Source organism: Natator depressus, chromosome 16 (genome assembly GCF_965152275.1).
Source record: "Natator depressus isolate rNatDep1 chromosome 16, rNatDep2.hap1, whole genome shotgun sequence".
Classification (NCBI taxonomy): Eukaryota; Metazoa; Chordata; order Testudines; family Cheloniidae; genus Natator; species Natator depressus.
Window position 1 is genome coordinate 25,717,712 of NC_134249.1, and position 12,494 is coordinate 25,730,205.

The 12,494-nt window shown below is 48.1% G+C and overlaps 1 protein-coding gene across 2 annotated transcripts in view; it reads left to right on the top strand.

The window, feature by feature from the left end:
- Positions 1 to 1,611: 1,611 nt before the first annotated feature.
- Positions 1,612 to 12,494, top strand: part of LMX1B (LIM homeobox transcription factor 1 beta) — a 130,219-nt gene continuing 119,336 nt past the window's right edge. The window contains exons 1-2 of one of the 2 annotated variants that reach the window (XM_074973617.1): positions 1,612 to 1,796; positions 2,424 to 2,610. In XM_074973617.1, the coding sequence (XP_074829718.1) occupies positions 1,658 to 1,796; positions 2,424 to 2,610 (326 nt within the window). In that variant the 5' untranslated portion in view covers positions 1,612 to 1,657. The remainder of the gene's footprint in view (positions 1,797 to 2,423; positions 2,611 to 12,494) is intronic. The other variant, XM_074973618.1, reaches the window with a different exon arrangement.

Here is a 12,494-nt window from a genome sequence, read left to right on the forward strand (position 1 = left end):
CGGCATCTGTGGCTCTCCAGCTGCATTAGCCCGGGACCCATAATCCCTCTGAAGCAGGGAGCGCAGGACCGAGCCCCGCAGCCGGTGCCGGCTGGGCTAGGGCCAGCCACTGCTCTGCCCAAGGCAAGGCCACGGGAGGGGCACAGAGCGCTGGTCCCCAGCAGCCCAGCCCAGCGCTCCGCCGGCTGCAGGGGGATGCGCTCAGGTTCTCTCCAGAGGTGGCCCAGGAGAACAGGAGCCCGGCTCTGCCGCGAAGGCCAGGCCGTGCGGGATCTGCTGGCATTTCAGCTGCCAGCCCGGACCGGGGAAGGCAGCTCCCGAGCACTGGGCGCAGCGGGGCTCAGGGGCTGGAGTCAGCCCAGCCTCCAACTTTGGCGCGGGGGGAGCCCGGCGGGATCTGTGGCTGTGTCTCCTGCCAGGCCCCCAGCCCGGCTCTGCCCGCAGCCAGGGCTCCCCAGCGGGCGGCCGTCCGGGCTGCGCTCCCGCAGGGTCCCCGGGGAGGTGCGGCTCTCTGCCAGCGCCTCTCGGCCGGGCCCGTCGCCAAGGGGCCGCGGCTTTGGTGCCAGGGCAGTGCAGGGGCGCCTGTGTCCGGCAAGGAGCAGCCAGCGCCGGGCCGTCGCGGCTCTGCTGGGGGCAGGCCCCGCTGTTAACACCTCCCCAGGCACAGCTGCCCCAGACACACGGGCGGGAGAGGCGGGAGCGTGGGCCCCTGGCCCGGCTGCGGAGGGCAGAGGCAGGCCCAGGGTCCCGGACACGCGTGGCGGGGAGAGGCTCATGCAGCCGGTGCCCCGGGACAGGCGCGCTCGGGCAGCCCGTGGGGCAAAGCCAAGCACAGTCACAAGCCGCGTGGCGCTGCTACCTACCCCAGGACAGGAGGGAGAGCCCGGGGCGCGCTGCCCGCGCGGGGCCGCTAACTCGAGTGGGTCGCTCCAGGCAGCTCTGGCTTCACTCTGCCCCCCGGGTGTCTGTGGAGCCGCACGGCCCCTCTCCCGGCCGGTGCGGCGCTCCCGAGAGCGCAGCCCCGGATTGACGCGGCCCCCGCCCTTGTCACCTGGCCACCCCCGAGCCGCGCGCACCTGGCCGCCCCCGGGGGGCTGCGGGGGCTCGCTCCGGCGACGGCACTATTTGACGTCGAGGAGACGGATCACCGCGGCGCAGCGATACCAGGAGCGCCAATGGAGTTCAAATGTCAGCAAGTTTGAGGAGGGGTGAGGCGGCTCCCCTGGTGGGTGTGTTCCTCCGCCGCAGCCCCAGCTCTAAACGGAGCGGGTCCTCGGGAGGCGGCAGGGCACAGTGACTGGGGAGCGCGCCCGGGGAGCCCTGCAGCCCTGCCCTGGACCGACGGCGGCGCCCGCCGGCCCCTGCCCCCGGGAGGGCCCTGCCCCCGCCCCGGCCCCGGCCCCGGCCCCGGCCCGCCGGCAGGTGACCCCGGGCCGCCCGCGGGCTGTAGCGTGACCCGACCCGATGGGCAGCCGCCTCCGCTCCGGCCCCTGCCCCGCGTCTCCGCCAGCGCAGCCCGGGAACGCGCCGCATGTCTCCCAGATAAAAATAAAAGCGACTCCCTCCTCCCCGCTGCAGCGTGTCCCGCAGCCCGGCCCGCCCCGGCGCTGAGCGAGCCCGGCCCCCGCCGCAGCCTGACTGGCGCTCCGGGCCGCCCATGGATATTGCAACAGGTCCCGAGTCCTTGGAAAGGTGCTTTAGCCGGGGCCAGTCGGACTGCGCCAAGATGCTGGACGGCATTAAAATGGAAGATCACCCCCTGCGCTCGGGCGCCGCGACCTTAGGCGTGTTGCTGGGTGAGTGGCCGCGGGGGTCTGGGCTGTGCCCGAAAGCCAGGCGTCCCGCCCGGGACTGCGCTGCCCGCCGGAGCCCGGGCTGGCGCTGGGGAAGCAGCGTCTCCCCCCCCCCCCCGGGCGGGCGCAGGACTTCGCTCACTGACTTTGGCGGGATGTGTGTTTTTTAAATGACCGGGAAAAATTGGGGCTTAAAAAGGGAACGCCTGCCGCAGAGCCGAGCGGTGCCGTGCCGGGGCACGGCCGGTCTCAGCCCGGGCCGCGCCGCCAGCGCTGCCTGCCGTTCGCCAGACTCGCTCCGCGGGCTGCAGGGACCCTGCTTAATTTTTCTTGCAACTTCCCGAGGAGGTTTTGAGTTGAGAGGCGAGTGGCGAGCAGGAAAGCCCGGGGCGCGGGGCCGCGAGCCGAGGCTGCGCGGCGCAAACGAAATCGCGCCGGTTTAAGTTGACTTCGCGATGTTGCTCGGTGGGAGCCGGTCCCGGGGAAGGGGGGATCCCGGAGCCGCTGGCCGAGCTAGCGCCCCGTGTAGCCCGCCGTGTCCCGCGTGGCAGAGCCCGTGCCGGGGCGCAGCTCGAGCAGCGCGGGGGCCATCTCGGCACGCCGCTCACCTCCCTCTTTGCTGTTTCCTAGGGTCAGAGTGTCAGAACCAGGCAGTCTGCGAGGGCTGCCAGCGGCCGATCTCAGACCGTTTTCTGATGAGAGTGAACGAGTCTTCCTGGCACGAAGAGTGTTTGCAGTGTGCCGTGTGTCAACAAGCCCTCACCACCAGCTGCTACTTCCGGGATCGAAAACTGTACTGCAAACAGGACTACCAACAGTAAGGCACCCCTCTCCCTTTGCCCCGCACGCCTGCCCCCCGGGGCGCTCATGCCACCTTCTCGCCGGGCCGTACGCGCCTGCCGGGCCTTACACTGGGCGGAGGCGGCGGAACATGCTCTCCAGGGCCCAGGGTCCCCGGGAGCCTCTCGCCGCGTTCTGCTGCCTTGTTGGGAAACGCCAAAAAGTTTTCAAACGAAAATCAGAAAAAGCCCCTAATCGGTGCGGAGATCAGAGAGCGCCCAGCCAAGAACCGCGCGGCCGGACCCCCGAAAGATTTGTTACGGGTTCAAAGGGCCAAGCTAGAAATGTTCGCGGGGTGTTTACTAGCCACGGAGAAGAAGTTAAATACTCCGCTGCCCATTTAGCAAAGGGAGTTTGTACCGGGTGGTTGTATAGATGATAAATAATACCTTGGTTGGTATCCGAGTGACAAGGGGGGTATTTCGCTAGCGCCCCCTCTAAATTCGAGCTCAAATCGTTTGGCATTTGTGCCGGTAATTCGTACAGGTTTTACTGAAATGCACCGTAGGTAAATAATTGTAGGATTTAAAAACAGAAATGCCCTTTCAATTCAGTATAACATTCTCCGCGTGGCAGTTTTAGGCATTTTGAATAATTTAATCTTGGTTCTAAAATCAGTTTGTTCCCAACGTTATCTAAAAACCCCGAAATAAATAATGCCGTGGGCAGCTGAAGTGAGGAAGGTAAAACGCTGGCAGTGCCCGGGGAGAGCCGGAGGCACGGGGTTGCTCTGGGTGCAGAAGGGAGCAGTGTAATCTCTGGGAGGCTTTTAACGAACGGGATTTGTAGTTGGATTTTTAACACGGGAATTAAATCCGAATCGTCGGGCTGTTGGGTGAAGTGTTAGCTGGATTTTTAACTGGCCTTTTGTTGCGAGATAACGAAAAATCGTTCCTACGAAACCGTGCGAAGCATGAGCAGCCCCGTGTTGTCATTAGAGAAAAACAAGCGCGCTCCGGGGAAGGCTGAAGAGGCTGGGCCAGCTGCTGCGGGCGGAGGGGACGGGGCTGGCCCGGGCCCGAGGGCAGGGAAGCCGGGGGGAGGAGGCCGAGCGAGCGGGTAGGTGCGGAGAGACCCGAGCATGTTTGCTCACCTGGGTGAAGGGCCAGAAAGCGGCTGATCTCCAGCCCGGCCTCGCTGCCCGTTACCGGGGGGACTCGCCCCGGCGCCCCGGGCCGCCCAGCACGGCCCCGCCGCGGCTGTGGGGTCAAACACACACGAGCCGCCGGCCCCGGCTCGAGGGCGGCTTTCTGCGGAGCGCCCACCTGCTGCGCTTCGCGCCCCCCGGTCCCCGCTACCCGGGAATGGGCCGGGGGCAGCGGCGGGGCCGGGCCCGGCGTTCGCAGCCCCCAGCTCGCTCCGGCTCCCGCCTGCCACGGCGCAGCCTGCGGGCCGGGCTCAGCCGCGCCGGGCCGGCCAAGGAGCCGCCGGGCGGGCTGCAGGGTCACCCCGGGCCCGCGGGCTCCTGCTGCACCCCCGGTGGCAGCGCTAGGCCCCAGGCCGGCCCTTGGTGCCGCCGGTGCGGCCTCAGCCCGGGCCCCCGGGCGCTCCAGGCGCGGACAGAGCCCGGGGAAGCCGCCCCGGCCGCTGCCATGCAGCGGGGCCTGCCCCCGGGTGCCCACCTCGGGGCCGGGCCTCGGGTCACTGCCGCTGTCCGGCGCCCGCTCGCCAGCCCGGCCGTGCAGCCGCTGCCCCGGGCGTGCGGGCCCTGCCCGCCGCCCGGCCTCGATGTGCAGCCCGGGGCTCCCCGCAGCGCGGCGCTGGGGACAGGCGCAGGGGCACGCAGCCCCTCGGCCGGGGAGCGGAGCTGGAGGTCGCCCCAGCCGGGGCCGGAGGCTCTAGAGACGCCTCCGAGGCTGGGTCAGTAGCTCCCTGCAACCACTTCTGGACTCCCGCCTCCCGAGAGACTTGACTTTATTTATACTTTTATTCCCAAAATGTGGGGCTTTGTATGAAAACCAGCCTGCCCCAGCAGCGATGCCCTTCTGCCACGCAGAGTTCCTGCCCCGCTTAGCTGTTTGGCCTCCCCTGCAAAAGCCCACTTCATGCTTGTCACTAAAATTTAGGGTCCTTTTTGTGTCGGGAGGGGGGTGAACATGGGCACTTCAATCACTAGGACATAATATGGCTCTGCTAGAAGTCTGGCAACAAACAAAGAACAACAACTATTGGTTTGCATCAACTTTTGTCAGGCATTCAGCAGGCTTCCAGAAAGGGCCTGAAGTGGCTTAGTGGCAACAATGTGCATTTCATAGCTACAGCATGAAAATCCATCTCCATGGAAACTAGTAGTAAATGCTAACATGACATGCTGAGTATAAATATTGTTAGGGTTATAACTCTTGTATGAATGGCCTAGATAGATGTCCCCCTCCTTAGGAGTTACAATAGAATGTGTAATTTCCTACTGCAGCCTTAACCAATGTGTTATTAAAGAAGCTTCAACAGACCCAGATACTGCGATATGAAAACCAATAGCTGCCTACGCATTCTCCTACTGAACTGCACTGATTTGTTTTGGGGGGGTTTGGTTTTAGCAAGTATTAATATTTTCACACATTCCCATTTGTAACAGTTACAGAGAATTTAGTTTAATAGAGATGTCAGATCCATGAAACATCTGACTGTATAGATAAACAAGGTACTTCTCAGGATTTTTTTTGTAATTAAGAAATGCTCCTTTGGATACCCACACAAAATTGTTTGAAATGTAAGTGTTAGGAACAGCATGCAGGAGATGATTCCCTTTGCAGTCTGTGTAAAATAACAGCGTTTTGCAAAAAGGCAATATCTTAGAAAGCAAAACAATGGACTATCCCTTTGTGAAAAAAATTCTTTGTTAGAAGAGAAATAAATCCTCTTTAGAATTTTAGATATTATCAAAGGCTTCTAATTGTATAGGGGGAAATGGGGTGTCCAGGCTGACTAGCAATAAAAAGATATCAACATGTTAGCCTTTGTTGAATCACAGCACCTAGTGTGACATTACATGGTAACCTGCTGTGTGTGCCCCCAAGGACTGACAGCAGAAGTAGTTAATAGTAAAGAGGGGTGGGGGGAAGACATGGTAAATCAAAATTATTTTTTCCCTGACATTTTATTAAATTTGAAAGATAAAGCATGTGAAACTAAACTGATAATGTTCCCATTCTTCCTCTGGCAGCTGTGTTTTAGGCTGTTGGAAATCTTCTCTTATTAGTAATTCTTGTTAATTAAAGTGTAAAAATAACTCTGCACACCTTCTGGTCATGTGGTGTGTACACAAGTTTTATCAGCCAGAGTGTGGATGGCTGCATTGCCCATATGTGCTGAAGCCATGAGTGAGTTGTGCCGTCATCGCAAATGCATGCCGCTACAAACCTTTCCATCCCGCCAGAACTTGCCATGGTGTATATGCACACAGGTTATTAAGAGATGCTTTTTAAAAAAATTACAGCTTGAGGGATATGAAGAATAATATCAGTAAAGTCAGATGTTTGTGTTACCCTAAATCCCATGTACATACAAGGCTCAGAGAAAAAAGAAAGATTTCCAAAATTTTCTTCATCACTAAAAATGACTGAAAATAGCTTTTCTGTATGTAGTAATGTAATTGAAAGACCAGATTTCTCCAGAACTCCCGAGACTATAATCAAGTGCTATGTGTATCTTTGGAAATCTCGGGTCTCTTCTTTCCAAAGAAAGCAAGCTTCTGAAGGGTCAGATATCAGACCTTAAACCTTCCACAGGGTCAGGAATTATTATTGCCTGTCCTCTTGTAATTTGGGGTTTGGGGGGAAAGGAGGAAACATTTTTTTTCTGGTGGGTTGATTTTCTCTTTTTAAAATAAAAATGGTGTCTGTTTGCAGCTGTACTTGGGTTTGAAATGTTAGAATAAATCCTGAGGGAGATGGATTAGTGGCCAGGGTGCAGAATGAAGTGGTCAAAGGTGCATGATAAATGCAATGTATTACATGAATCTCTCCACTACATCACCGGCTGCATGTCTGTGACTTTGTGTATTTCAGCATTTTTTATATGTTTAATTCTATAAATATTTGCACGGGGTGGATAGTACAGACCGATCTTTTGATTTTGACATTAAATACTTATTTTGCAAAAATTTTACATGTCTGTTGGGGCAGGGGTGCATTTGATTGCAAGTAGTTTAAGTGAAGACAACAGAGTGCTACAGCAGGACGCTGATAGCTGGATCTTGCTAGCCTAACTCAAGCAAAACTGTTGAGTTCAATGTGAGCTTTGCCAAAGTAAGGGTGACAGGATAGGGCCCGAAGGTGATACTTTGGACTTGGAAAAAATTAGTTACCTGCTGACCTACAGAAACATAGTGAATACTTATCAATAATAAAAAAACAAAACCAGTGTTTCAGCTTTTGCAGCAGTAAAATCTAGTGCTGGTTATTTGCTCTAATGAAATTACTAATTGTAGTATTTACAGCAGTGTTTTCTGCTACAAAAACATTGGTAATTATAAACAGCATAATGTTTTCCTATTTACGCTCTCCTCCCTTCATTTAATTGTGGCTATATTTTTCTGCTTTGCTGTGATCTAAGTGTTTGGGGTTGCATAAATATTGTCTTATTTCTTGCTGCTTGGTAATGTTCTGTAATTGTACATCCAGTTTTAATCTTTTAAGGTGCAGTGGTTCATTCAGCTTAGTTGCTGTATATATTCTTTGTAGAACAATGCTTACTCTGATTGTAGCTTTGAAAATAAAGGCGATGAAGGAATTCGTGTAGACAAGGAATACAGTTGTAAATGGGGTTCAGACATAATAGCAGCCAAACAGCCACATTAGTTAATATTCCATATTTTTCACGAATTGGTTTTGCATTTTGTTTAGGGAAAGAAAGGGAAATATTTAGATTTTTATCAAAAGTACCAGGACGTATCAGGCATTGTATTAGCATTCTGAGTCTGTCCTGGAAAAGAGACACTGCCACTGATTTCTGGCGTGTATTGATGCTGTTCTAGATCTCCGGGCCTTTCTTTGTCAGTGATTATGCCGATTTTTTTATGTGAAATCAACAAGGGTCAGTGCATGACTACGAGGCAAGAGAAGGGCAATGGGCTATCATTGCTCCACTCGATTCTAGCCTTTCTGGAGTCTGAAAATTCTCTCTGGTGAGTGAGACAGTTAAACTGGTATTTTCCAGTTAAAATAATTTGTAAATTGAAAGCAAAACAAAACAGAGCTTCTTGGTAGCAAATGTTTCCCATTTTTGTGAATGTTGTTTTATTTTCCAATAAGAAAACATGTATACCCTGAGAGAAGTTTGTGATATGTAGACAAAATTCAGGGCACAAGAGGTGACTTGGGCTCTCGGATTCAGCTACATGTAGAAGGGATCCTAACCATTTACTAACAGAAAGATTCTGTTTGTTCTTCAGTTTCACATTCTTTTAATCGGTGCACTCATCAGTACAAATTTTCAGAATCTGAACAAGCTAAACTTGGACAGAGCAATGCCATCCCAGTCTATTTCATTTACCTCTTCTGGTAGATTGGCAGTACTCCTTGTTAGGTTGTTGTTAAGAAACAGCATAAATCCTGATCAAAGCTCAGAGATCAGGAGCAGCATATACATATGTCCAGAATATCAGATAATGATCAATTTATGGCATCCATTAAAATGCTAAAGTGTTTTAAATGCTCTGGTACGTTTGCTGAAAATCTAAACATTCCCGTATATCAGATCAATCAGCCACATTAAAAATGTTTTGCAAAGCTAGTTTTTAATAATACCTCCAAACAAGTCTGTTCCTAAAGCTGCATGAAACAAAGGCACTAGGCTTCAGGAGCTTTTAGGAAATGTTACTGTTATTTCTCCCAATGACGTCACCTGAATAGCCAGAGACCAGGCAGAAAAACCTCAACTCGCTGCTGTGTCAGCAGGAATTCATCCCTATGTGACATGTATAAAAGGTTACAGAGAAGATAATTCCACAGGCTCTGAGAAAGCGTGGTACCTGCAGAACCAACAAGGAGACTAAGTTTTGGTTCAGAGGATATTTTTAGTAAATGTTAGCACAGAAATGGATTTCAACAGGGTTTATTAATCTGAGGGGACAATTCTGTTTTTTAAAATATTAATTGAAACTTTTGTGGAGTTTTAAATTATTCTTAATAATAATAATAATAACATAATTATACTCACCTATGGCAGAAAATATTAAGGAAGACCCTTATTGAATGTGGGTTATGTACAATTATATGAATTAGGAGTAATTGATAATTTCAAAGGTTTAACTGTTGTTTATATACAGAAGGGTAACCAATACATAGGACATCCATTGTGAAAATATTCTTCTTTGAAATATATTGTTGATATGGATAGCTCATACTCTGTTAAGAGAGCAGGTGATTTTTTTGGGTGGGGGGCAAAATTTGAAACAGGTCAAAAATATACATGACATTATTTCAACAATAAATAACATAGCATGGTCATGGTAAAATATATGAATCCTATTGTATTTTCTCAGATTACTTATGTTATTGGTTTATTTCCATTCCAACTGTGTAACCCGTCCATATTTATCTCCACATCGATCAGCATATAAAGATTCATGAAGCTTAAAATGTTTGTTGCCACGGGGACTTGAAATATAGAGCGATAGTAATAATTAAATACTCTAAAGATAGGAAGGGTGAAATGTCCAGGAGAAAAAGATATTTTTTACATACTACAGTTTGATTCAAATTTAAGTGAAGAGTAATTTTCTTTACAAGACATGGTTTTATGAATATTTGTCTAGGAAGTATTTGCTTTTCATTGCTTACTGTACCTCATGTCATAATAAAGTGAAGCAAAACATTACTGTACTTAATAATTGCCCTAATATTTGAATGAAGTATACAGTATGTTCATTCTGAGCTTAAGTATGCATTCCTGGCACACTTACCATACATGCAATGGGAATTTTGAGTATACAAGGAATGCGGATTGGGCCCTCAGTAGGTGTAATGAAATATGGATATATAAATATAAACATAATCTCTCTTTCTGTGTAATGTGTATAAATGTGCATATAGCTGCCCTACATACACACAGATATACACTTCTGCTGATTTGCCAAAGAAAGTAATTTGGGGAGCTTGTAAAATATTCTTTTATTCTTTAGCATTATCATGCTAAAGGGCAGGCAAGTCGATTTTGTGCCTCAAATCTTCTGCTGTTCAGTTTTCATGACAGTTGTGCAGGGCTTGTAAATGTCTGTATAGCTATCAATAATGTTTCATAATTTTATTAGAGAGTGATTTTGTGCTCCTTGGCCTGAATTAGATCGTTGTATAGAGGAAGTAAAGTCACAAGTGGGCTGTCGATTTTAACCCCTAATGAATGGCAATAAAAAGCATATAACATTGGCTTCCACTATATATAGTTATACCGAACCAAAAGGGGTGTCTGCAAAATAAGGTGTTTCGTATAATTACATTTTCCTCCTCTGATTTGTGTGATATATCATGCTATTTATTAGGTAGTATGAAATAAAAACCAGTGAGCAATGAATTATGCAGTAATTTCTAGTAAAGAAAAACAAACCACGTATTTCTCTTGGATGGTGAGGTATAAAGGTTTTCTTGGCATGTTTTTGAGATGACTGCTATATTCTCAAAGCAAAGTTTGACTCCTAAAGAAATGACAGTCTCTTGTTCACTCCAAAATATAAAAAGAAGCACACGTTTATTCTGACACAAAGGAAGAGGTTAGTTATGCATAGTGTGAAACCTGACAGCTGAGTTAGCTAGAGGCCAAATTCTGAAGTCAGTGAAGTTGTTCTGGATTTATAGTGGTGTAACAGAAAGCAGAAACTACCCTATCTCTGTAGCTGACTTGAAATATAATAAGTAGGCGGCTAACTATGATAAAATCTATTTGTAGGACAGGAGCCTGAAACTCTACAATGCTGGTATCAGATGCCTAAACCTATTAATTAAAATGCATTTTTTAAAAAAAGGATAGTATGGGAATCTCATGGAAGCCAGAAGTGGTCTCTGAATTAAGACATTTTTTAAAATGTAACAGTGAACCATGTAGAAGTTGGCTCCCAAGAGCAGGAGTTTCGGCAGCATTGGTAACATTTGAGAAATTAGCTCCATTTTTTCTCTGTGAGAAATTGGGTAAAAATATATTGATCGTTGCAAGTTAAATGTAAGGTAAATGCTGAAAGGGGCCAGGCTAGGTCTCTGAGCCGAGGAAGCAGAACATAGGAGATAAGAAGGCAGATCATTTTAGGTCAGAACTAGCTGACTTTTGGTTTTAAATAAAAATCTCTGTAGTGTTTATATTCTGTGTACTAATAGGCAAAATCCTGCTTGCCCTATTCAGGCACATTATCCCATAGTTTCTAGATGCTTCTTTACATTCAGGATCAGTTTGAGGCGGATATTTGATCGTCTGTTTTGTTTAAGCTAGTAACCCTGCTTTTTGTTTTTGAGTTCCTGGAATTATTTTGGCTAGACTGATATTTCCTAAATGCAATGTAGGGTCTGGTTTTGTGGTGTTTTTGGTTTGTTTGTTTGTTTTTGGTATGTCTGAAATTGCTTAGAGCATTGCACCTTGCCCAATCGGTACGACTAATGCAGCCAAGGAGATTTGGCCCAGGCATTGGCATGAGGAGGTCTTATGATGAGTAAAGATCATTTATGATTGTAAAAATGATGGTGGCGGGGGAAGGAGGATGTTTGCTCTCTGGAAGAAATGAACAAGCTGTTTTCAAAACAGATTTGCAAAATAAGCACTACTTGCTACTGAATATATTTATATTTTGAAAAATTATTTTCTCTTTATACAAACAGATACAAAGAAAATATACATTTGCCATTGCTTTTTACCTGACGTTTACTGTACTTGCAAAATACTTGTAATTAGAAGGTATTATTTATAGCAAGTTATGCAGTTTAATACACAGTGTGTAGAAGTAACCCATCTTGTAATAAAATGTAGTTCATATGGTATGATACTTGCAATGTCTTTTCAAGAGAGAAAAGATTATTTCCCAAAGAGCTAGGGATGTATTGGAGCAGCCTTGCAAAATTGTAATGGAAATTTACCAACCTCAGTTCAAACCCTACTCATGATGACTGACAAAATTTAGAGTATTTTACTTACCCATCAAAAATAGCTACTTGCCGTGGGCAAGTGAGTGAGTAGACATTTGCAAGGTTTTATTACAGAAAATTGTTGATATAATTATTCCTAGATTGTTACTTTGTTACTGTGATTCATTCTTGAACTTGCTGATGGTTAAAAAATAATTTAGTTCTTAGAGACTTTATAATGCTTTAGACTCTGGCATTTCTATCAGAAGCTAACATATTTATGAAGATTGTATTCTCATCATCAAGGTTATTTACTTTGCTTCTGAAATGCACCCTTTCCCCTGCACCTAGACAATATCTTTTTTCCTACAGATTTTGGGAGTTCCATGCATGCAATTTCATCTCATAGACTTCAACAGGAGCCATTCGTGTGTATCAAAGGGCAGAATCTGGCTCTTGATTTTACTTTAATCAATGTATTATTTATAATGTACTAGAGCACACATGTACTCTCTGTTAGAGCTAATGGAATTTATATGCATATGCTGAGGACCAAATCCGGCTTGTAAATGACTTCAGTTAGGAAGTTTGCTTGAGTAAAGCAAATAACGTGTCCTTTAGTATAATCAGGAGAGTCACTTCGTTTGGGTAAGAAAAATCTTTATAGAATTGATTCTCTTGATAATGTCTTTGCAATTGTCACATTTGTGGTTGGGATAGTAAACATGCAAATCGGAGTCTGCAGCAGGAAACGATACTATTCTTTTAAAGCTTTCCCTACCAGATCTAGAAATTGCCAATTATTTTCTCAGACTGA